The sequence below is a fragment of the Sminthopsis crassicaudata genome, chromosome 1 (assembly GCF_048593235.1).
Source record: "Sminthopsis crassicaudata isolate SCR6 chromosome 1, ASM4859323v1, whole genome shotgun sequence".
Classification (NCBI taxonomy): Eukaryota; Metazoa; Chordata; class Mammalia; order Dasyuromorphia; family Dasyuridae; genus Sminthopsis; species Sminthopsis crassicaudata.
Genome location: NC_133617.1, coordinates 508,196,573 through 508,223,701, shown reverse-complemented (window position 1 = coordinate 508,223,701; position 27,129 = coordinate 508,196,573). Strand labels below are relative to the sequence as shown.

The 27,129-nt window shown below is 36.1% G+C and overlaps 1 protein-coding gene across 4 annotated transcripts in view; it reads right to left on the bottom strand.

The window, feature by feature from the left end:
• The window catches only part of SEMA6A (semaphorin 6A), a 174,676-nt gene that overhangs the window by 52,365 nt on the left and 95,182 nt on the right, over positions 1-27,129 (bottom strand). For all 4 annotated transcript variants that reach the window (XM_074281542.1, XM_074281541.1, XM_074281543.1 and 1 more), the window contains 7 exons: positions 18,722-18,782; positions 17,250-17,312; positions 14,341-14,442; positions 9,946-10,036; positions 2,814-2,933; positions 2,041-2,129; positions 989-1,206 (listed from right to left, as the gene is read on the bottom strand). In XM_074281542.1, coding sequence (XP_074137643.1) covers positions 989-1,206; positions 2,041-2,129; positions 2,814-2,933; positions 9,946-10,036; positions 14,341-14,442; positions 17,250-17,312; positions 18,722-18,782 — 744 coding nt within the window. The remainder of the gene's footprint in view (positions 1-988; positions 1,207-2,040; positions 2,130-2,813; positions 2,934-9,945; positions 10,037-14,340; positions 14,443-17,249; positions 17,313-18,721; positions 18,783-27,129) is intronic.

The following is a 27,129-nucleotide window of genomic DNA, read 5'->3' as shown; positions in this document are numbered from 1 at the left end:
TCTTTAATAGAATGATCTAGACATATAAATTAAACCCATAATATCCTCATCTCTGGCTCTAAAATTGTCCTTGAGGTCCATTCCAAAGGATAGCTTTGCCAGAGAAAATGTCTTTTACTGAGGATCATTTTGTATTCCAGTAACTAAATATCCTTGGATAGGGTATGAGATGTGCCTGACTTCTCCCAAATTATATTCTAAAATATAGTGTTTCAGTCACCAGCCCACATTTTAAAGCATTTTATGGGGAAAGACTATGACCTCTAGATAATCTACTTTCTTTTTTGTCTCCCTCTTTCTCTTTTATCTCTTATTAATTAATGTTAGAGTCAATATAACAGGTCTCTGAATCCCCTAGTTCATCAGCTTCCATTGCTTATTCCTCACCTGAGATCACATTCCCTTTTTGAGACCAGCTTCAAGGCAACTAACTATAAGGTCACACCTAAGTGCCTGCAATCTGTGCTGGCTTCAGAAATAAGCTGCTTGAAAAGATGAATATGTAAGTGACCAGGGTACCATTTTCATGTAAAACTCCTTTGTTATAATACACTGAGGAAAAGCACAACAGAGTAATCTGTGGCCCTGTACACTAGTCTCCATAATGTTCAAAGATGCTTTAAAAATGGCAAATAACTATTGTATTTGTGCCAATTATCTCTTTAAAATGCTAGTCACCATCTCCTTAAGAGATAGACAAAAGCAAAGGGAACAAAGATTAAATTGAAAGCATGAAAATAGCACAGCATCTAATTCTTGTCTTAACTATTCTCCCCCTCCAACCCCACCTCTAATTTAATAATTTAATGTGTGCTTATAAATTACAGAATTTATTGATGAAAACTGAATATTACCTGCTTTTTGGCTTCATATATATGAACATTTTTTTTTCCCCTTATAGTTGCTAATGTGGTACATTATAAGAGAAGCCTCACTGGAAAGGGCAAAAATAAAGACAAGATAAGGTCAGCAGTCACAGCATAGTTACCTGTTATAAGGTGTGGAAAAGGTTGCTAGGACAACATCACGGCCATTAATATGGATAACATCTGTAACTGCCTGCAGTATGTTGAAATAAAAATGTGAATCACCAGGAACTGAGCAGTTTAAGCGAGCCTTAAGAAAGGAAGTCCACTGTTTTTCCAGGACTCTTTGTGATCCTCCCATGTCATTCTTGCAAACCTGAGCGACTCTTGGGAAAACTACCTAAAACAGGCAAAACACAAGGGGAAGATGAACAGGCTTGGACTGCGAGAGGGAGAACCTTAGCATAATTCTGCTTTTCTTTAAAATGGAGCTGGAACAACAAGGCGCTTAATTTAATCCTGTGTTTCTATAAGCTGTGGAAAATAACAAACTGGAAAACTCAGCTTTGGAAGAGTGTGCTATAAAAGATAAGGCTGTGGCATTTAATACATAAATCCTTCAAGAGATCAGTTGTCTGCCACATTAACTCATTTCCATATGGATTGCTGCTTAACTTTCTATTTCCTCAAACAAAGGCACATTTTACATTAAATATCCCTGCAACTGCCTCTAGCCTCATATCTCTCTACTCCTTAAAAAGGCTTCAGATTTAGCTGGTATTTTATTTTATGCCCTCCACCCTTGGTGACCTGAATCATTTCATTATGTTTATCTGGAAAGCCATTGTGCTCAACTGATTTTGTCAATATTCTTAAGACAAAAAAGGAAAAGCCAAAGCTTTCCTTTGCTTACTCTCTTTATCCTGGACTGCCTATTGTACTTGAAAGTCAGGTTTTTAAACTACTAGAAGCTATTTTTGGAATTAAACAATTATGTGTGGGTTAATTTTTTTGATAATAGTTTAATGTGCCTTCAAATCATAGAGTGACTATTGGGAAAGCATGATGTTTTGCTCTGACCAAATGTGGGCCTCAGCAGCAGGACCTTCTCAAAATGATGACCCTGTCAATATGATTTATGGCTCTCATTGCAAGGTCATTCATAACAACATTGCTCCTGAAGTGAATTCCCCAGGGTATTACAAAGAAGGCCACAAACATTCTCTTCACTTACCTTCCCCATGCTGTTGTATTCCACAGCAATTTCCCTAAAGAAGAAGTAGATATAGTCACCATAATCCACTGCTTGAACAAAATATGGTTCTGTGAACAAAGAGACACTTTGGTTGGGGATATGTGATAAAGGATAAAAGAAGAAGAAAAAAGAAGAACTTGAAATACATCTCAAAGTCCATATATTAAATGAATACTTAGAACTATTAGATATTTATTAAATATTAATTCAAATGATCTTATAAACATAAGTGTTTGTAAATTACACAAGGCACATGGACACACACATTGTAAAAATGTCAAAAGTAATCTTTAACAGCATTGAGAAAAAATAAGTTCTGACAATTTCAACATTTTTAACCCAATACTTTAGAATAGACATTTTTTAATATAGCAGTGAATCTTACAAAAGCCCTTACTTCATTTCCCCACCTCCTTCTGTCCCCTATGCCAAGGTACTAGTGAAATATGATGGTCCTATCATAGGGGACACTAAAATGAGGGTTTAAAGCAGAGGAAGATGAATGTAATGTGTTTGATTACACTGACACTGGTAGTTTTGTTAACACCTCTAGTAACTCATGGGAAGGGAAAAAAATGGAGGTAAATAAATCATCTGAGATAAAAGAGGCAATTTATACTTTCCTATCTGTCAGAAGCTATTGCTAAAATGAAACTAGAGTATTGTCTGTAAAGATTTTAAGTCTCCCACTAGACATGCATTTTTTTCCCTCTCTTCCCTTTCTCCAACCCTCCTTTTCATTGTTTGCTCACCTTTCAACCATTTTGAGTCATGTTTGACTGTTCTCAGGGTTGGGCTGTCTCCAAGGCTCCGATAAATGACTGCATCTATTGCAAGGAAGTCAGTCACTGTGGCAGAATATAGTTTTCCATCTTAGGAGAAGAAAATAATGGTTAGAAGAACAAGGTGGAGAGAGAGAGGGAAACAATGTAAAGGTGTGGAGAAAAGTCAGGCAGATTGCCCTTAGATATCAGGTTAAGTGAGATAGGATCACTGAGATAATCTAGCAGTCTGTGAAAAGAGAAGCTCTCAAATCTTACCCTTATAAATTGGGATGATGTGAGATTATGCTTTTTTGGGGAAAAAAAATTCGGGTAATTTCTAAGCAGTTGTTTTGGAATAAAAGGGCAAATGTTTTCTAGCTGTACTTGATTAGAATGGACTTAAGTGATAGCCTGAAGCCAGGTCTCTTTGGGTACTGATCCAGCTACAGCAGGTAATTATACATGACTAAAGGTGGAAGAAGAGGCCACTTGTATCACACATAATTACAAGTACAAATGCAATTAATAGAGCAGCCTTTAACCTGAGTAAGTGAGTGAAGTGGAAGAAGGTGTGGTAAAGAGATCAATTAATCAATAAGTACTTCCAGAGTATCTACTATGCATGAAGCACATGCTCTGAAGATATAAAGATATAAGATATAGTCTTTGACCTCCATTAGCTTATATTCTAATGGGGAACATATGCATGTATACATGTATTTGTGTTCATATTTGTATTTATATGTATACATATACATGTTCAAATATAGGTAAATTTTATACACACACATATAATAGCATTTACGTAGCATTTTAAGTTTTACAAAGCACTTCACATATCTCACTTGATCCTCACAACAACCTTGTAAGGCAAGTGCTATTATTATCCCCCACTTTAGTGATGAAGAAACTAGAGCTCAGAAAATTTAAATTATTTACCCAAAGAAGTCTAGCTAATAAATGTCTAAGGTCGAATTCAAATTTAGATCTTCTGATTCTGCCATACATTCTACCTACTGCTACTTCCACTTTGCTCCTTCCTTTCTTTCTCTCTCTCTCTTTCCCTTCCTTCCTTCCCTCCCTCCCTCCCTCCCTCCCTCCCTCCCTCCCTTCCTTCCTTCCTTCCTTCCTTCCTTCCTTCCTTCCTTCCTTCCTTCCTTCCTTCCTTCCTTCCTTCCTTCCTTCCTTCCTTCCTTCTTTCCTTCCTTCCTTCCTTCTTTCCTTCCTTCTCTTTCTCTTTTCTTCCTTCTTATTTATATGTACATATATATGTATATATGTACATATATATATATGCTTTATATATTTTAGCTTTAACTTTCTTCCTATCTTTATATTTTATCAAAAAGGTTTGAGAGAACTATTGAAGTTTATTGAATAGAAAAGTGAGGTGATCAAAACTGCTTCAAGAAAATATCTTTAGTGATTTTATGAAGGATATATTGGAGATTTAAAGTAGAGAGGCTTTCCATTGACATAATCCAGGTTAGAAGTGATGAGGGCCTGAACCAATATCATGGCTGTGTAAATGCAGAGAAGGAGATGAATTTGATAGATGTAGAGACAAAAATTATAATATTTGACAACTGACAATATATGTGGAGTAAGTGAAAGTCAAGAGTTAGAGATTGCAAAATTGTATGATTGGAAGGATGGCAGTACCCTAGACAATAATGAGGAATTTCAATTAGACAGGTGGGTTTGAGGGAAAAATGATGAATTCTGCTTTGGATATGATCATTTAAAAATGCCTACAGGGTATACAATCAAAATGTGGTGCTAGAGCTCTAGAAAAAGGTTAGCACTGGATCTATAGATTTGAAAATCATTACACAGAGATGATAATTGAATCCATAGGATATGATGTCAGCAAAAAGAGACTATAATAGGTGAATAGAAAGTAGATATCTAAGACCTAGCCTTGGGAGAAAACCCATAGCTATAAGTCCAATTACATAGAATTTAGATGAGAAAGAATGAGGAAAGGGAGTGAAGACACTAGTGTAGACTGCCTTTTCAAGGAATTTTGGCTGAGAAAAAGTAAAGAGAAAATAGAATGATTATCTAGCTGGGATTATGGGTTAATTTGTTTTGTTTTGGGGGGTTTTTTTTGGATAGAGGATACTTAGAAAAGTTTATAGGAAGCAGAGAAGAAACCAAATGGATAGCTAAAATCTGAAAACTTAGGAAAGATAATGACAAAGGTGGGAGGCAGCAATCTCCTGGAAAAAAAAAAATGGGATGACATAGGATCAAGGGTATAGCCTTGATGAGAAGGGTTACCTCTTCATCAGAGATTAAAGACAAGTAAGGGATACTGTCAATTAGGAAAATATGTCAAAGGAGATAATATGATTTGCTAACTTTCAGTTAGCTTTCTTGGATCTAACCTACTAAGGAGCACCGGTCAATTCTATCTGTCCTATACATACTTGAGTTATGTATCCTAGATGCATTATCTTCTAATTAGAATATGAGCTGCTTAAGACTTGATAGTTTTACTTTTCTATTTGTATCCCCAGTGCTTAACACAGTATTTGGTATATACAAAGCACTTAATAAATGCTTGTTAATTACTAACAAAAATAAATGGGTTACAAATCACCAAATTCTATTAGGATAAACAGAAATGATGATGATGATGATGATGATGATGATGATGATGATGATGATGATGATGATGATAGGAGCTATATTTACATAACACTGTTTACAAAGCACTTTACTCATATTATTTCATTTGGTCCTTCTAACAACTTCATGAGTTAGGTCCTATTATAATTAGCATTTTATAGATGAATAAACTGAGGTTCAGACAGATTTTATGACTTACTCAAACTCATACAGCTAAGCAAGTATCTAAGGCAAGATTTGAATTCAGGTCTTCCTGATTCCGAGTGTACAAATATATTGCTGTTCCCCCACCCCACTGTGCCCCACTGTACATGTCTTGGCAGATGGCTGCTTCTAGTGGAGAGTTTAATTGCCTAAATTAAATTATATTTAAAAATAGAAAAATCATTTTGTTTATTATTTTTAAAGTGGATTATATTCTTTCAGAAATAAAATGGCAAAATAATTGCATAGTTTATTTTCCATTAAGAAAATGTACATTTATTTTCTATTCCTTACTACAGTCCATTGTTTAAAAATAGCTGCCACAAATCATTAAAACAAATTTTCCATTACCCTACATCATTTTGCTTCTTCAGCTTTAGTTCAGGTAAAAAGCAAAGGGTTTGCTTTGGTATATGCCCTCTTTCAAAAAGCATTGGCATTTTAATTGGTTCAGAGTTGCCCTAAATAATTTTCTGCACTTAAGTAGGGCCTGTGAGGCCATTCACAAATAAGAAATGCTAATGAACTATATCTATCTAGCTACGTACTTCAATACTTTTAATTGCATCAAGATGGTCCTTAAAAATTACAGCTACTTCACCCCTTAGTAGATAGTACTTTATGAGTTGCTGTGCCTCCCCCACCAAAAAAAAAAAAAAAAAAATTATCAGCTCAGCAACCTTCTGGCAATGAGTCTTAGCAAATTAGGCATACTGACTTTGAATCAGTAGACCCAAAGAATTTTTACCTGTTAGTTTTTGTTTTGGAGACTCTTTGCTGGGTGTTTTCAGTAAAGGTAGGAACCTGGGCTTGCCTAGATATCATGGTACATATGTACACATATTTGCAAATATATGAACTGAAATGGAAATCAATGGCTTATTATCTATAGCTCTAGAGCTAAGAAAGGAGACCCAACACAAGGTTGGAAACTGCTTTTGCACTCTCCACTAGAAGCAGTTATCTACCAAGACATGTGCAGTGGGGCACAGTGGGGTAGGATGGGGTAGGCTAATATCAGGTTTCAGAAGACACTGCTCTACAAATGCCAAAAAACCTTTTCTTCCTTTGCATTATTTCCAGATTGCCTTCTATATGTTTCACTGTTATGCATACATATGCATATAAGTCTGTGCATGTATAAAGGCAAGGTTAAAACTACCACCATTTGGCTAGGGTGCCTTGAATTGGGAAAACCCCCCTTCCCTCCACAACATTTTGATTAGATCAAATAATCAGGCCTGCACATGAATAGGGCCTGTAAACCTGCTTCAATCAAAGCCACTGTGTGTGAGAAACTGGATCACATTCTAAGTTATTTGTATAAAAGGGAGAAGCTATTTCAGAATGGGAAGGGCAGGGGAGGAAGGGAGGGATTATTCTGAGCAAGTGGAGAACTGAGCTGTGTTAAGAAGCTGTGAACAAGAACATTGACTCCATAGGCATCTAAGAGAGGTGAACCTAGGCTATGGTAAATCCTAAGAAAAAGCAACATCTTCCCTCCAATTCCCTTATCAGATTCCCAGTCATTGCATTTTGGTTTTTTATTCAGTTGTTTCCTAGAAACCAAATTTTTCTTCTCCCATAAAAAGGTCAAGGGTTAATCAGAGACAGATATAAAAGTAAGGTTAGATAGAAAGCCCAGCTTCAGCTTTAGTGTTAGGAATTTTCCTACATGGTGGCGTAAAGTGATCATAATTAAATTTACAACTTTTCACTTAAAATAAACTCTATAAAATTTGAGAGTAGGGAATTCTGGAGACCTAACAAGCCATTCATTATATTGCCCCAAGACTTATAACTAGCTAATTACTACAACAGAGTATCACAAATGCATACACACACACTCCCCCACATGCACATATAATTATGTATATACAAACATATTTAAAGGGGGACCACTTTCAGTTTTAGCCAAATTTGTAGATGACATTTTTGGTAGGTAAGCTACTTATATATCTAGGTAGAGTGAGGTCCTTTCAGGTATAAGTAAATGATTATATCTCCTTAAAAATATGAGACTTTGAGTAATTAATTAGCATGGTAAAGGGGAAAGAAAGTCATTAAATATTTAGGAGAAACAGTGAACTCATTCACCAAGCATAGATTACTTCTGAACCTTTTCCCTAATCATTCCTTTGCCAAGAGCAAGTAGAGAAGCTTAGAGTATAAAAAAATTTAAAAAAGAAAAAGAAAAAAAATAAAGAAACAAAACTAGAGAAAATTAAACCCCAGAGCTGTTTGGTAACATTTGGCAAGAGGCCATTGCCTGGTTATAGCTTAGCCTCTCAAGATTTGGAAAATATATAAGATGAGTACCATAAGTTAGAGTGAGGTCTCCTTCACTCTAGGCAAAATTTCCTTGAATTAGAAAGACTTGGCAAAAGAAAAGGAAAACCTTTTTCTCTGCCTTTAAGGGCTTCCATTCAAAGCCCTAAAGGTACAGAAAGGGAGATACTAGTTGATCTTAAAGTAAGAATCTCTATTCTTCCTGAAAGAGAGCAGCAGAATCCCTAGCCAAGGGCTATAATTGAGCATAAACCAGGAGCTGAAGGTGGTAAAGGTTGCAAATGCCTTTTGAAGAGCAGGACCAAAGTATGTGAATTTGAACCATCCAGAAGAGATGCTGGAATCTGTGAAAGGCAAGCTCAGCTTCTCAGCAGAGACGCTGCCTGGCAGAGATATCATAGCCAACAATGAACTTCATGAGGATTCCCACAAAGAAAGGCTTTCAAGGTCCAGAAATACGGCTATGAGATGCCTTCTCCCTATCCTGAAAGCACTACATAAATGCTAGCTAAGTTATTACTCTGGGGTTATTACTCTATTACTTAGATTTGTATGTACTACTCCCATGCATTTTTGTTTATTATCCTGTGTCACATAGTTAAATATTCGAGATAGGGTTTGAATCTAGGTCTTCCTCCCTCTAACTCTAGTTCCCTCTCCTTATGATATCCTTCTCTTCTTACCTTGTAGCACAAAGACATATTCTTCCTACATACCTTCTTATTTCTCTGCTTAAACTAGGTACACAATTAATTGATCAACTGTAGCTATTATCCTTCATTGACATTAGCTTATACAGGTTCCTGTAGATATTAAAGGACTGGCAGGAGCTGTGTGATTGAGAAGATACCAGGACATTTCTGCCACTGGCCTTGCTCCTGCCCAAGTTTTCACATAGTGTTCTGTGATTATTGCCATTCTTATTCAGTGCTCTTCCACAATAATATTGTACTTTAGAGCAGAAGATGACCCACGGAAAATTTTCTTTCTCCTACCTCTATACGGTATAGGTTGGGGAATCAGGCTCCAAGGGGTCATGATAATAGAATAAATAAGAAAGTGCTAGCTAACCCACTTTGTAACAGAAACCTTCATTTCCCCCCTTTATTCTTCCCTTTATACCACAGTGCTTTTATGAACGAAATTATAGCCAACTATGGCCTATTCTCCACCAATGACTATCACACCAATGATTTTTTCTACTTTGATAATGAATAGCTGATAATATCATAGCTGATAATGAATTCTCAAATTTCTAATTTAAAAAAATGAAATTATATCAGTAGCTTATCATTTATAGCTCTTGAGCTGTGGAAAGAGGCCCAATGCAAGCATGGGAATGGTTCTTGCATCCATCACTGGTACAATCCATCTGTTAAGACTTGATGGGGTTAAAATCAGGGGTGGGAACAAAATGGCTCTTGAACTCCATAAAGCCTTGATTTCATGTATATTATTTCCAGATTGCTTTCTTCAGGCCTCAGTGTTAATAATCATCTCTGATGGATTTAGGACTGCACCTTGACCTCTTCATGCTTTTGCTATATTAACTGAAGTCTGCTGGTAAGGCTTCTTGGATTCCCCACATCCTCCAGAGTGAAGATTTTCAGTCCATTTCAGACAATTCACAGAAGTTTCACACTCAGAAGGCACAATCCTGTGCTAGGCATTCGCAGAGGGGAACAGTGGAAGGCAGTACTCTTAAAAAATAAGTATCTTCTATGCCAAAAAAGGTCAGTGTACCATGCACCTATCTGGTTTGAAAATCACAAAGGAATGAATCAAGGTGACAGAGAGGAAAGAGTAATTTCCAAATTAATCACCAACAAGAAGGACACTATTAGTTATACTTGACACCAGGGAATCTAAGAGCAACTCTGAATTCAACTCTGAATTCACAAATACCCCCTAAGGAGACTTATATTGCCAGATCTATGAAATGAAATGTATAAATAAAAATAAAATCCCTGCAAATTTAGGACATTTCATTTACCTGCAAACAGGGCGACATTGGCGTGCTTGGCATCGTAGGGGCACCTCGCCATTCCACTAAACTCATCACCAAGAGAGTCAAGAGTATCCATCTAAAAGAAATAGTCACTTCTGTTTAGTAACAAAAACTATATACTTTTGGGGTATTCTGGATCCCAAAGTCTGAACTGTAGAACTCGCTCAGAAAAATGACAAGTATTAAGACAATTATCGCACATTTTAGGACCAAATAAACATTTTCCTTTCTTTATTTTTCAATGTCCCACAATCCTGAATTATGAATTATACTAAATTTTGGGTTTTTCTTCATCTTATTGAAAGCTTACCCTTGTAGGTCATGGCTCAAAAGACTTAGCAGTTTTCCTAGGGTTAGTTTTCAAAGGAATATAGCATAAGTAAAATGGAACAAAGAACAGATATAAGCACAATCCTAACAACCATCTTTATCCCATTTTAAATTCATTAAAGAGGTGTAACCAGATCATATTGTTTACTGTTTATCTATACCGGGGTAAAGAATGTCCAGCCTATGGGCCATATAAAATCTGCAAAATCATTTGCTAAGGTAACTCCCGCCAAAGATGAGCTAAAAGCTAGGAAAACAATCTCTCACCACTTGAGTTCTATAAGTTCATAATTTTGTACAACACACAAGTGACATTATAAACGTCCAAATGGTCCTCAGCAGATAAAAAGTTCCTCATCCCTGATCTAGACTAATACCCTTTTCCCCATGAGAGTGAAGCATATATGTAGCTGGCAGCAAAGGTGAAACTCAAACTAAATCTCTGGTGCCCAGGACAAATCCTTCTTCCTTGGTTTATGGAACCCTTTTGAAATGCAGCATTTTAGCAATGTTAAGCCCACAAAAACCTTTCTATTCCATAATTATTAGGCATTTTAATAATTCTCTCTATATGAAATTCAACAATCAGTGATTACATTCAAGGCAGTGTGCTAGGGCATAAGAGAAACAGAGATGAAAACAATTTCTTTCCTTAGGGTGTTCATGTTTTGCTGAGAGTATACAACATACAAGCAGAGAACTCTATAAATAAAAGGTAATTTGAAGGGAGAACACTAATTGGAATTGAAAAGGTGAATCAAGAATACCTTTGCAGCTATTGTTTATGTAAGGAGGGAGTTGGTCAGCAGGAATCCAATTCTTCACTCGCATATATTGATCACCAGTTTCATACCATGGGAGGGTATGTAAGCCTGCTTCTAGGTATGTTTGATAGAAAAGCCTTGATCTCCAATTTTGGACTATAAGCAGACATTCCATTTCTAGTCCACTAACTATATGGTAAAGAAACAGATTTGTGAATGGCTGCTGAACTGGAACTAGTCCTAACTGGCCAGACCAAAATTATCTTTCTTACATGGCTTTCATTTGAGTGAGTAGGCAAGACCTCGAGATATAAGTCTCTAGATGGGCAAAGTTAGTGTCAGTGGTCTAACTTTGGGATCAATCAATATATAGCCCATGAATGCAAAGATTTACTATTGCTTTTACTCTTTTGGGTGCAGAAGTATTGGAGATAGGATAGCCCAAGCTATGACTTTGTGCACTTCTAAAGATTGGGAGATTCACCAGAGGACTGGAAGATGGAATTTCTACAAGTTTATGGATAGCTAAGACCAATCTTGTTATCCAGGATTTCAAGGAACATTAGGGAGAATTTTGGCCTCATGTCTTATGTGATGTCATAGTTCTGCATCACTTCTAAGAACTTTGAAATGGCTTTATTAAAGATGTGAATTTTTAAAAATTGAAGCTGAGAATATCATAAAGCTATAGTATTTTAAAAAATAATCTTCCTGAGAAAATATAACTGTTAGGCATTTTTAAAAACAAAAATGATCATATTGTTCTGCCATTACTATCCCAATCCTTTTACTAAAGCCTTTTGCTGACATTTATCTGAACATGAGCTTCCTGTTGAACTGTGACAGACTCTTTGGTCTGAGGCTCTGGGCAGGATTCAAGAGAGGGGCTTTGCACTCTTATCCAGAGCAGTGAACACTCTGTAAACTCTGCACAAGAGAAACAAAACACTTCGGGCGGGGAGAATTTCTTCTTTGTGCTCCTACTCCTAAAACTGTGACAGTAGCTAAATCAGAGCTGGAAGATAATGTTAAATTGTCCTCTGCTGATTTGGATGTTTGGAAGGATGTGGAGATTAAACAGTATCAGCAAAATAGTCTGTGCCATAGAGAAATCCTATTTCCATGAAACAAGAATTAATCCATGCACTAGTCATAAAATCTCAGACTTAACAGCAACCCCAGGGAAATTAATTCACCATAGGGTACAGATAATTATACAAATAACCAACTCAGTCTCACATTGAAGTTCCCAAGGTTTTAGTGAACAATGGGGAAAGGTATGCAGAGAATCATGGACTTAAAGCTATAAGGGACCCTAGAGGTCATTGAGTCTAAACCCCTTCATTTTACAAATGAGGAAACTGAGCCCTGAGAGCATAGCTTAGATTCTTCATTCTTAGTCTTAAAAGGCTAGGCACTGGCAAATTTATTTCAGGTTATAATCTTTTCAACACATTCACCTTACTTGAGGGGCACAAAGTGTGTATAAATCAAAGAGAATTCAGAATCAGAGACCATAAAAAATAATCCTTCTTTTGCCATCAAGTTATTCTAATAGTCCTTAAGCTCTTAAACTATGAGACTTAGTTAGTGCTTTTTCCTGTTATATAGCATTTGTGAACAAATCTTTTTACAAAAATTAATCATTTCTGAAAGAGACACTTTAGGATAAAAAACACTATGCTGAGTTTTCCTTCCCTGGAATTCTAGCCTCATCTACTCTTTCACATTCTGCCTTTGAGAATAAATCCTTTCAGGGTCATGCTCATGATGCTTCAGTGCCATCCATATTATTAAGATTATAGGCAAGGAAAGTCATTGAATATATTCTTGTGACTTCCTACAAGTCCCTAAGGTATTCCTCACCAGGGGTAGGATAGTTGAAGCAAAGATGAATAAGAATCAACATGGGTTATGTATCCCAAGGAATAGAATATCTGAAAAAAGAATAAATAAGACCATTTACATTCTTTACGTTGCAATGCCAAGAAAACCTTCACTTATAATAAAGAAGAGCTTTCCAGCATTGGATTTGTTAGGAACATTAATCTTAATGAGCTCTAAACAATGACAAACAGGAATTGAATACTAAATGGTGGATTTGATTTTGAAGACCCAGATGGTTGCTATGGGACAATCAATTGCAAGTTGGGTGTGTTAGAGTAGGGAGAATAGGCTGTTGCTGATTATAGCCTAACACCTGGCATCAAAAATATGACCAGTGGGAGATGAGTTTGTATCAAATGCAAACATTTTCTTCAGGGGATTAGCTGAACAGAAACAAAGACAAGGCTGCAGCATTGGTCAGCATATGTATTGGTGCACTTTCCATAATAAGGTCTTTGCATTTTCTAGACCAAAGAGATAATAGGAACGGAATAGTGAAGTGAAACAGATGGAGATGGGCTCATATATCACTGCTGTTGCTTCTACTACTACTATTCAGGATGGTGAGAGCTACCTATCTTCTTCAGGGATGCTTTAAAATAATTTAATCAGAACTAACTGAAAGGATCCCATCTCAGAGAAATGGTTGGAAATATGCTTTGTATAATGGACAGTGTCAGTAAGACCCTCTCCTGGTCATCTAATCACAAGGCAAAATAAAAATAAAAAAACATTCTTCAAAATTGCCTTCAGAATTAAACTTGCAACTTCAGATACATATTTTTGAAATTAGTAATGCTCATAAAACAAATGTGGGTTGGGTATGTGTCTGTGTGTGAGGAAGGAAAGGAGGAAGAGAGAAAGAGAGAGAAAGGGAGGGAAGAGACAGAAAGACAAAGAATGAGACAGAGAGATAGAAAGACAAGAGAGAGAGACAGAGAAAGACATAGAGAGAGACAGAGAGAGAAAGGGAGAAGAGAGAGGGAAGAGGAATAGAAAAAAGGAAAGGAGAAGAAAGGTGAGGGGAGGAAGGCATCAGCTCAGGAGTGGATTGATGAGATGAGAGTTGAGTCAGGAAAGAAGAGAAGAGAGGAAAGAAGGAAGTATATTCACATTGTACTTATTGTAAACTATGTATTAGTCAACTGGGCAAAAAATAGGGTCTTATAGAAACTAACTTTGCTCTGTAGGAGCCTTAAAGATGTGTCAATCAATCCTGATCAAACAAGAAGCTAGGAAGCCTACTCCAGCTCACTCATGTGGAGCAATACATTAAGTTGAACAAGTGAAAAGAAACTGGGTAGTGTTAAATTACAGTTCTTAGCTTGTTGCAGGTACAGGGTAAATTACAAAGTATTTCCTAACCATATGGTAGCAGACATATAAAAGTAACATTTACCTTATAGTTTCTGCAAGAGGGGTTGAAGGCATTGGTTCCACAGACGAACAGTGTATCATCATTTTTCTTTAGAAGGACTTTAATAAAATTGTGACATTCATCCTAGGGGAAAATAGTACATAATATATATATTAAGGTCAATTTCTTTTAATAGACTTCATCTTTCATTTTGCATGGTAATCCACTGTCATAAGGGTTAAAATGAAGGAATTCTTCTATAAAGCTATTCTACTCAGGTTGTTTTTCCCAAAAGATGATAGTGATGAAGGATCTCCATTTTATTAGTCAATCAATGAATTAATCATTTAATACATTTCCATTAAGAGCCTGATTAAAATGGATGCCTTAGAAGTACAAACTTGGAATGTACATATAACACTATACTTAGATACTAAGAAAGATATAAAATCAAGTCATCAAAAAGCAGTTAAATACTTCTAGTCACTGAATTAGGTATTGGGGATATAAAACCAACTCTCCTTTCCCCTTCCTTTCCTTCTCTCCCTTCCTCCCTCTCTGTCTTTCTCCCTCTCTCTTCCCTTCCTCCCTCTCTCCATCCCTCCCTCTCTTTCCCCTTTATTTCTTTCTCTTCCTTCCTTCCCTTCTTTCCTTTCTTCCTTTTTTCCTCCCTCTCTTTTCTTTCTTTCTTTCCTTCCTTCTCTTCCCTCTCCTTCCCTTCCTTTTCTCCCTCCCTCTCTTCCTTTCTTTTTTCCTTCCCCCCTCCTCTCTTCCTTCGTTCCTCCCTCCCTTCTTCCCTCCCTCCATTCCTTCCTCATTCTGTCCTCCTTCCCTCCCTCCCTTCTCTATTCCTCCCTCCTTCCTTCCTGCCTTCCTTCTTAACTTCCTCTCTTTTATCCTTTTTCTGAAAAGTAGGTTGGTTTCAGATTGTAAACAAGTTTAAATGTCAAACCTAAGAGTCTGTATTTGACACCTAGAGCCAAGGGTGTGCTGAAGCCAGCTTGATGCTGCTGAGAGGTGACTGTTAAATTTTCTGAGGTGTAATTGGCAAATGCTACAAATTCAGGTTTGCTTTATTATTTTGATTGTGTAGAATTGAGAGTGATGGAGAAAATGTTAATGCAAATTAAAGTATACACTTCTCTCCTCCTCAAAGAATTACTTGTTAAACAGTTATCATCATGCCCTTGCCTAAAAGTAAAGGGAGCCATTGGAACAACAGGATGACATGGTCAGAAAGTGGATTTTTGGGAAATCACTTTGTTACTCATGTGAAACATAAATTCCAATGGGAAGAGACAGGGAGACCAATTGGGAAGCTACTGAAATAGTCTAGAAGAAAAAATTAATTAGGGCCTGAATTAGATTAATGGTCACTTGAGGGAACAACTCTAGAAACAAGAAGACTTGTCAAAGGATTGGCTCTGTTGGGTGAAGAAGAGTAAAGTGTGGGACATGACTCTGAAAAGGCAAACTTTTGTTACTAGAAGTATGGCGGTACCCTGATATAAATAGGGAAATTCAGAAGAGGAGTATGGGTTTGTGTGTAGGAAGATGATGAGTGTTGTTTAAAATAATAAATAGAGATAGAGATTGTACTTGTGATTTCTCCAGTATATGGAACTCCCAGGTAAGCAAAATCCCTCTACAAATGTAGGTATGCCTTCTCTGGGACCTACAGTCTTTATAAATTGCTTAGAGTAGAGCCACTAACTCATACATAAGTATCCCTGAAGGCTACATATGGAAGGATCCCTGCAAGCTACATATAGACTTACTTTTAAGATATAATTTTATCTTGCTTTCTCATTGGGTAGGAGGAGGATACTGGAAGGGGATACAGAATTTTATAGCATCATATTTTTTTAAAACCTAATATATATAATACATCTAAAAAGAAAATTCAATATTATGTTTCATTTTTATTTATTTTGTTAAATAGTTTCTAATAACACTTTAATCTGTTCTATTTTATAAGCCACCTGTTTGATATCTCTAGAGCATTATGAAATTAATTGACTTGTGAAAGATTATGTTGCTATAATAAATTTCTTCTGTATATTTAAGACTTGAATTCCTGATTTTTGAGGCCAGTTTTCTACTATGCTATGCTAATGAGCTTTTAGTTATTACTAATTATTATTATCATAGAGCATTGTTATATAAGTAGAACATTATATATTCATTATAATATTCATCATAATATATAATGTTTCATCTTCCATGTTAGGCATAAGAGAACTTTGGTATCACAATTTACAATATAATATGAACATTACATATGTAGTTATCATGTTACTACACAAACATTCTATTCTATATTCTATGTATCACATTGTATATTGTAATATATTCTATTGTGGTTAATATAACAAAAACACAACATAGTTATAAAATAATGCTACATAATAAAGACAAATAAGCAAAGCCTCAAATAGAAAGGTTAATGTTTATGCTGCAAAAGCAATACTAAAGTGAAATTTCACAGTATTAAATTTCATGCCAGGCGTTCCTACCCTATTTTTTTGTAGCTAAGACATAGCTCAGGGGTCTTTCTATGTTGCTACATTACCAAAGGCACAAAACTCTGTAACTCTACTTGCAGCTTTTTAAGAGTCCTTAAAGGAAATTCCCAATGGGCAAAGGGCGGCAATGTTTTTAGCTCTCTAAGAGAATGCTAAGCAGTGTCCACACAGCTACATGGTGTCCACAATCCCAAGTGCAACAGGAGCATTTCACAACGCTGCTCTGACTGCTGTCGTAATGTTTTATCACATTAAAAGCAAACTATTTTTTTGCAAATTAGAGCCTTCAATAAGTTAATGGAAAAAGCCATTACTAGGAAAGAAGTGAATGGCAGTATCTATTCCACATCACAGACAACGACTTGATTTAACAGTCAAAAAACCTAAACCAAAGTGGCAGCTTCAGGAGGAAAGAAAATTGCCTACCTTATGTTTTCCCTTCATTCTGCATGTGTCTACATCAGCCTGTCTAGATTTCCATGTCAGTTTCTGCAGGATCAAGAAAGAAATCAATTAGAGCTCAGAGGTTGTTCGCATCTGATTTCAGAAGTAAGAGTTCCCTTGGGGAAACTCAAAGCTGAACATATATTTATTGAAAGCTTTCAGCACCATTCCCCATGATTAATTCACCATAACAACAAAAGATCAGTGATGCAAAATGTTCATTTCATTTCGAGCTACTCTCTATTCATTAAACTACAAAATGATCTTCTGTTATATGATGCTCCTTAAAAAAAAAAGATTTGTAAGTGGATTTAACCAAAAAGTAGCCAAACTAACTTTTCAGTGTATGTGGACTTTCCTCAAATGTCTGCTCTTTTTCTCTCCTTAATTGTTTTCCTCTTAACAAAGATGCCCTTTTAAAAAGTATTCAGATTTTTTTTTTTTTCTGTAATTACACTTACGGTTAGGTTTTTTTAAATAGGCAAAAAAAATCTAATTTGTCTTAGGTTTATGGTTTAATCAACTGAGGGAATCTTCTGATTGTACTGAACTTAAGAGATTTTTATAAAACTAAGTCATCCCCTTGTATTGTTTTAAGAATCTCAGGGTAGATTGTTATGCTTGTCTGAAATGAGGAATGGTTACATTATGGAGGGCCATTACTGATTTAGAGTAGGAAGGGACTTAAGAGATCGCTGATTCTCCCACTTAACAAATGAAGAAAATGAGGCCCAAGGTCATTAAGTGCTTTGCTCAAGGTCACTCAGGTAATAATTAGCAGAACAAGATTTAAAGCTAAGGCTTTTCCCTTCAAAGCCAATGCTCTTTTCACTGTAACACAAATGTAAAAGGTCAGGGCGAACTTCAAATGCCAAGAAATGAGAGCATTACACCTGAGTGATTAAATCTATGCTGTGGGATGTGCCTGTGCACATAAAATGATTCAAAATGAAATTTTCCAACCCAAGAATAACAATTAAAAATATTACGGTAGTATATAAATTACACAAATCTCCCTGTTGTAAACAGGCCTATGACGAATAACTAATTTGTTATCAAATAGCATTATGAGGCTGGAAGAACCTTATATATTATCTAGTCCAGGCTTCTCAAATTTAAAGAAAACTGAAGATGAGAGAATGAGATGAAGTCACATGTTCCAGGTCACAAAGCTAATTGAACCAAACATCTTTACCTAGGTCTTCCCACTTTCCTGCTGCCCATCTCCCCACCCCCATTCCAGTCTGGATTAATTCAGTTTCAGAACACAAAACCTTACACACAGAGCAAATCTTTTCTTTAAAAAGACAAAATATTTGTGATAGTATCTTCTAAATGATGTTAGCTATATATCTTAAATTGTGTATTTTTAAATATAAACACTAGTTGAAAATGAGATGATGCTTCTCTTCTAGATTCTTTGATTCCAGAACCCCAGTTTAAAGATTACTTACTTTGCTACAATAAATTTCTTCTGTGTTTGATGTGTCTATGTCAACAGAATAAATATGGTCCCTGTAAACAAAGGAAAATTAATATAAAGGCAATTCAGTAGTCAAGACAGTTCGTTTTCTATTAAATCAGTCATCTATGGGCTAATAGTTTTCTTATGTACAGTCTACACACACACACACACACACACACACACACACACACACACACACACACACACAACTATAAACAGAAATACCAGAATAGAAAGGGCAAAGACTACACAAGAGACTTCTGATAATGGTCTGCTTCTACTGATAAAGCACAACTGACTATAAATCTATACCATACTCAAAGGAAGAAATGAAAATCCTTTGTGATAATTGCAAAATATGCACATAAGTATCTCAGGAAAGATAATTCTATTTGTTTGCTTGATTTATAGATATGTTTGCCTATTCTAAAAATGGTTAAATGCCATTTCAAACAAAACAGAACAAAAACCTTAGCATTCAATATGCCACATTTATTCAACCAGAAAGATAACAAGAACTTAATGCTCTTTCTACTTCTCTTAAACATCCCACTATAGCTTTCAGTCCTGACGGTTTGACAGACAAGTCAGAAAGGAAGATGTCAGTGACAAAAATGTGTCTAGAAGTCGCTCTGTTTTTCTTTCTTACACTATTATGGTCAGTATAGGGCACAAGGCATGTTCCTGCAAAAGTTTACATTTCTTTCTTCTGTTCACCTTGCAGTTTTATTGAAAAAATTTTTTTTTAACAATGAGCCTCCAAATGCCTCTTGGAAAAGGGAAATAATCAGAGGCTCAGGTGTGGGACTATATTTAAATATTCCTTTTTGTGAGAGAATCTTTTGTGAGTACAAGGACATTTTTATCTGAAAGTCAGAAGGAAAGGAAAGAACTACACCAAATTGGGGAAATGAGGAAGGGTTTAGTGAAAGAAAGCAAAACATCTCACTTTCCCTTGAAATAACATTGAATTTTTCTAAAATGCAAGAAGTCCAGGGGCTGGAAAATTACCCAAGCTTTAAACTAGGTTTAGTCTTTTAGGCAAAGAGAGTTTTGGCCTCCCAACAGGCGTCCCTTTCTCACCTCCCCCACCTCTTTTTAAAGTCTCTACAGCCAAGATTCACTTCATTTTTATCAGTTCTGGCAAAACAAAACAAAACAAAAACAAAAACAAACAAAAAAACCAAAAAACACAAAAAACACAAAAACACAAAAAAACCAGGGTATGCTTCTTCCACTAGGCAGAACGCACAATGATCCTTACAGCTACACAGAAGAGTAATAAGCAGATCTCCTCTCACGTGAAGGGCAGGGGGGGGGGGGGGGGGAGAGAAGCAGGGTTGTTAATGGGAACCGGCTTAAAAGAAAAAAAATCCCCTGCCTGCTACTGAACACTGAATACTTGGGGGTGGAAGGCTGGCTAGTCTGCTTAGAAAATTGCTGAATTGGGAAATTTCTTTAGGCGTCAGTAGGAAACCAGAACCATCGTTTATTTTCAAACCTCCTCTTATTATTTGTTTGACTTTACTGGTGGCGCCTTGGTCCAGGTCGTTACTGGCATAACATTACCTATTACTTTGTTATCAGCTTTATGGATGACTTCAGTTCTTTATTTTTTCTCTTACACTCCCCTTTCCCAGTTCCCCCCTTCACAAAAGTGAGAGTCATGCATCTGAATTGTAAATTAAGAGCTAATTATTATGCATTGGCAACACCTCAGAAAGTTCTCAGATTGTCCCCTTCTAGCTCGGCCTGTTTATGTTAATTAGAAGATTTTTCTTTAAAAAAAAAAATCTAACAGTAGATAAAAATAGTGATTCAGAAGAGGCCCCAGTTGCCCAATCTCTAAAAGCTGAAAGTAGCTTTCTCAAGCAAAGTAATCCTGGGAATTAAGAAGTCTTTTCCAAAGTAAGATGACTGGGAGGGGGAAACAGGGAAAAACATGAATGAATGAAAACATGATAAAGACAAGCACTTTCCATGTGCAAGATCTCAAAGTGGACCAGCCCTTAAAAAGGCTCTCAAGTGTGAAAATTGCATGTCTGTAACTACAGGCAATAAAGGTAAAGAGGTGTTTTTGTTCTTCTCTACAACCACCTGTAACAGCATTCCTGAGCACACAGCTGTTTGTTAATTAAGCTATTCTAACACAAACTGGCTTAATCCTAGTATTTCCTATTTCCCACTTCCAGTCATCAAAACTGAATTTTGTGGCAAAAGCAGGAGCTATAGGGAGGAAGGAAATTTAAACAATGCAATTGGCAGGTTCCCCCGGCCACCCAGGAGGAGGGGTTCTCAAAGTGGCCCCTTCAAACCCCTTCTGGCCTAGTTCTCTGGGTCTTTGTATTGGGGAAGTGACTGCAGGAGGGGCCAAAAACACACAAACTGGAATTCCAGGCAGATTGCACACTTTGAACAAAGTTGCATGTCACCTTTGGGAGAATGAGGCTGTTTATTAGATTCAAAATAGACATATTAAGTATTTTCAGAGTATATTAGATTGGATGGTTCCCTTTAATTGATAAAACCTGTAATTTGTATGGATAATTATAGTAAAGATTTTTTACTTCATGAAATATAAACACCTTACTCCTACCTAAAGAGGTAGTCAAGTTTAGCTTTATAACAATCACACTGCCTTATTGCTAAGATCACAGGCTTTTAAAAATAGGAAGCACTTCAGGGATCCCTGTATACCCATCCTTTTTAAAAAAGGGGTGGTAGTGCATGAACTTCATCAACCTTTTAAGATTGTTTGAATTCAGTTCCTATTCTCTAGCTCCCTTGAGTTACAAATGAAGAACCGAGGCCCAGACAGACAGCCTCTGTGACTTGCTCAAGCCCCATAGGTAGTGCCAGAGATGGGACTGGAACCCAGTTCTCCCGAGGCACATCTAGGGAGAGCTCTTGTGATTACACATTACTGGAGCTATCTCATCTATCTGTGTTTACTCTTCTTTTTTCCCTTCCAGAGAAGCAACAGCAAAGTGAACAATTCACAGAGGATTTTGAAGTCAGCCTACATTCTCACAGATAGGCTGTTTAATCATTTGTTTTGACCAGGTTTCAGATAATTGAGTACAAATGTAACCTTTAGCACTGCAACATTTAGAAAAAAATTTTAAATGACATTCAAGAAAAGCTGATATTATGCCTAAGGGATGGTTGCTGAAGACATTTTTCAATTAATTCTGCTGAGATGCTCTTTGATAAGTGTCTATGGTAGCTGTATTCCTAAGAGTGACCACATTTAGATTAGCTGCTTATAATTTCACATGGCAACAAAGAAAGAGTAAAAAGCTAGGTGTTTCTTATTTTAGCAACAATTGTATCTGGGTCAAAAATAGGGGGCATCCTTGCATATATTTTACCCCACCTCATTAGTTTTAATCCAGATAGCAAAGTGTGCTTGTTTATTTAATTAAAATGAATCCCATACACTGACATTGAGAACTGACTCATTGTTTCTTGGCCATAAAATGTCATTTTTTTTTAACAGAAACTAAGCAAGGATCATACAGATAATCTTGTCTGCCTTTTTCTTTAGAAATTTCACAAGTGAATTCCCCAAATCCCATATCATGTTGTTTCACAATTCTCTAAGAAAGGAATTTCTTACCTCAATCATTTCTCTCAAAGTTTAGGCCTACTTTTTCATTTGGTCATTATCATGAATGAAGAATATTCAATTACCCATACAATAACCTTATGTACTAATAAACAAACAAACAAACAAATAAATAAATGGAAATTTAAAAAAAAGTGCTCTTCCTCCATGCACTTCTGAATAAATACATCCCTAGTCCAAACTCTTTCCTTCTCATTTCTCTTTCTGCCTTCTCCTAAGGTTTCCTCCCCTTACCACTATTTGTTTTTCTAGTCTTCCTTCCTTATCTATTTTTCTCCTCCTTCTGCTCAGTTCTGGTGCTGAAGGCTGAAAGTGAATGCTTCCTCTTCTTACCTTAAATCTTGTGTGGAACTTTAGGACTCTCTAAATCTCATTTTCCAAGAACTCCCTGTATCCAGTGGGTCTTATCCATAGTTCACTACTATTTCTCTCCCATGCCACTGTAAAAGCTCCTTATTTTCTTTCACTTTTTAAATTTTTTGCTTTGGGTACAATAGGCAAATCAATGCTTTGAATACTTCTGGATAGTGTGTGACAAATATCCAATACAGCTAATCCCCATTCTCATGACTTCCCAAACTCCTCAGGCCACCATATGTGTTGCCTTTCTCTAATAGAATGTACTAGTGGAAGGTAGTCACCATCTTTCTTTTATAGTTGTAGCCCCAGAATTCAGCATGGTGCTTGTTCCCTGAAGTCTTCACCTTGAATTCAATAATTTTCTGCAGAGGGTTTGTTTTCCATGGTCTTTTTTCATTACTGTTCCTCTTCTCTATCTTCCCTACAAGTTCTATACAAATTTTTCAAGTTGTCTTGAACAAACCTTATGTAGAATTAGTTGACAAGATGATAAATTTAGAGCATGAAAGGATGTTAGAGGTCATCTCAGCTAATCCCGTCATTTAAAAAAAGAGGAAACTAAAGTGAGGGGAACCAACTTATTGAATGCTCTCTAGGTAATAAGAGAGACTACAAATTCAAACTCAGATCTGCTGACTTAAAGTCAGTTTCCCTGCTTTTCCTACCTTACTAAGGATTCTCTTCTGATTTCTCTTCTTCTCCCTAGAGATGATAGTGATTTCTTTCTCAACTATATTCTTTATACACTTACGACTTTGTGTGTATCCATGACTTTTCTCTTACCCATCTCTCAATTAGAGTATAAGCTCCCAGAGAACAAATTATTTATTTTTGTATCTCACTTAGCACCTAATAACACTGGCTTGCAAATAGTATTTAATAAGTCATTGCTGAATGACATATGATTAAACTTGACTTCTTCCAGGTCTATAGTACCTGAGGATATTCTCTCAGAATGTTGTATCCTAGCATCACATTTTTCTTTTTAAAAATAACTATATTTGGCACCACCTTGCTGAATCATTTTACCTCAAGGGTCTCAGAAATCCTCAAGGACTTAATGTGTTTTTCATATGCCACATTGCCAGACCTTCCAAATGTCCTGTTTATGAAGCCTGTATTTCCTCTTTACATTAATAGCCCCAGGAATTGTTGCTCTTGAATGCCTTATTTTTTTTTGAATGCCTTATTTAAACAATTTTTAAAATAGAACCATGTATTTCTACAACTTATCAAGATTAGATGAAATTCATTTTCTATTCTCTAAGATCATAGCCATGGTAAAAAAGTGTAGTAAATAACAGTCTCATAAAAATCAATGATGGAAACTTTTTCATCTGGGCTGAAAACCAAGGTATTTCTCTCCTTGACCTTTCCCCCTCCAATAGCAATTTCTATGTCTTATTCAATTGACTCATTTCTAATTCCATAATCTACATCTAATTTTCCCATTTTCTGGGAATTATGTTTCTGAAATAAAATTTTTAATTTCCCCTCAAGATAAAACACAGAGCCATATAGCAGAAATCTATTTTGGTCCCCAGATTCAGAGAGGAATTCCTTCCATAGTATTCCCAACAAGTGCTTTTCTGGCCTTTGTTACAACAAATTCAGTGATTTAGTGCCCCCTGAGTCAGCTCATTTCATTTTGGAAAGGCTCTTATTATTGGAAAGTTCATTCTTATATTGAGCTTAAATCTGTGCCCATGTAATTTTAACTTGTTAGTCCTAAATTTGCCCTCCAGAAATACATAGAATCAGTTTAATCCTTCCATATGACAACCCCTGAGATTCTTAAAGACAGTGATTATAATCACATTTAGCTTTCTCTTCTTTGTAGTTGCTATACCTCTTCAGATCCTTCAATTAAAGTTTATATGAACAAAGTTTGGTATGTCTTCACCATAATGACTCTTATTTAAGTTATGCACCAATTTGTATATGTCCTTCATAAAATGTGCCCTAAAATGCATATCCTAATCTAGCTATGATTTGACCAATATAAAAAAAAATCATCAAGACAATTTTAAACACTATAATTCTACTAATAAAGCTCAAATTTTCATTAGTTTTATTTCTCCCTTGGGGAAACATATTGAGCCTTTAGTTAGCTAAAAACCTTAGTTCTTTTCCAGACAAATTTCTACCTAGTCACATTTTTTCTATTCTATATTTGTACTGTTAGTTTTTCAAACATTATTGCTGAGTTTACTATTACCCTTTGAAATTTAATCTGTTTATAATTGATCCATTCTTCCACTCTGTCAAGATTGTTTTAGGACCTGATTTTATTAGCTGATATATTAACTAATTCTTCAAATATCTTGACATCAATGGATTTGCCATCTTTTTCTTCATCCATTGATAACACCGAACAGGAGATAAGTGAGAACTGTTTCCTTTTAGATTGCCATTAATCTAGTGTCCATAATATCATAAATGTAAAGTTTATATAGACCCTATAATTCAAGCCCTTCAGTTTACAAATAAGGAAACAAAGTCAGAGAGAAATTTTTTTCAAGATCATACAAGGAGCAAGCAACAGTGCTGTGTTTGGAACCAAGATCTTTTGACTTCCAAATCCATTGTGCTATCTACTATCCTACATTGTCCCAACTCTTTAGGTCCAGTCAATAATCTTATCCACAAGGATGTTATATGTATGCTTATTGGACTTACTGAAATCTAGGTGCTCTTTGTCCACACCTCTTTTCCCCAATTTGTCAGTTGAGTAATCCTGCCCCCAAATAAGTTTTTTGATAAATATGATTACCTAGCTTATCAATAAGTAATTATTTCTTGAAATAGCTTTAATGTCTGTTTTGCCTGAAGGCTATGCCACTCCTAATGTAGGCCAAGATTGCATTAACTCTTTTGGCTGCCACATCATATAGCTGACTCACATTGAGCTCAGAGTTGGCTAAAATCACCAGATTGTTTTCAGAACAGCTACTAACAAGTCATTTTCCACTGAGATATTGTTGATTTTTTTTTTTTTTTTTTGTACTACAGTGTAAGCCTTTAAAATTTATCTTAGGATGTATTCTGATGGAAGTGGAAATCTTCAACATAAAGAAGATCCAACTCACTTCCAGTTGATCAATGATGGACAGAAATAACTACACCCAGAGAAGGAACACTGGGAAGTGAATGTAAATTGTTAGCACTACTGTCTATCTACCCAGGTTACTTATACCTTCGGAAGCTAATAATTAATGTGCAAAAAGAAAATGGTATTTACACACATATATTGTATCTAGGTTATATTGTAACACATGTAAAATGTATGGGATTACCTGTCATCGGGGGGAGGGAGTGGAGGGAGGGAGGGGATAATTTGGAAAAATGAATAAAAAAAATAAAAATAAAAATAAAAAAATAAAATTTATCTTATGATAGAGCCTAATGATCTAATTTTGTCAAGATCCTTTTGGATACTGACTCCATAGTGTATAATTTATTCTCTCCAGGTTTGTGTTATCTGAAATTTTTTGAGTGTACTATCTGTACCTTGATCCAATAATTGATTAAAATGTTAGCAGCACAGCACAGGACCAAGCAGAATTCTATTTGGCTTTGGCGCACCAATTCTACTCTAGCATTGGGGTTTTCAAAAATTATGACAATGGAACAGAAGACAAATCCTAACCAGGTGGGAAGGCTTTGCATAGATAACCTATAATTTGAGGACCAGTTAGGAGAGGTTAATCACCTGAAGACTGACCATTAGGTAATTTTATTTATTTATTTATTTATTTATTTTTTTGCCCATCACATTACATGAAGACTGCTGATACAATGAAGTAGCAATTAATCGAATCAGTTCAAGACTTTGGCTATTCTTAAGAATTTGTTCACTGTGAATTTTAGATCAGATTTGGAACATATTAACTATACAAAGCAGCAGTATAGAAGTGTTATCTACATATATATCATAGTGATAGGATAGGGACAGTTATAATCTGGGTTTGTAGAAGAAATGCCACATTAATGAAATCATCTTCTGGGAAGGGTGTGTGTGTGTGTGTGTGTGTGTGTGTGTGTGTGTGTGTGTGTGTGTGTGTAGACATAAACAATAACCACATATACAAAGAGGAGGGAGGGAGAGAGTGTGAGAGATAGACAGTGAAAGAGGGACAGAGACAGAAACATGGGGGGGAGAAAGAGAGAGACAGAGAGTCAGAGAGACACAACAGAGACAGGGGAGAGAGAGAGAGAGAGAGAGAGAGAGAGAGAGAGAGAGAGAGAGAGAGAGAGAGAGAGAGAGAGAGAGAGAGAGAGAGAGAGAGAGAGAGACAGAGAGAGACAGAGAGAGAGACAGAGAGAGAAAGAGAGAGAGACAGAGAGAGAGACAGAGAGAAAGAGAGAGAGACAGAGAGACAGAGACAGAGAGACAGAGACAGAGAGAG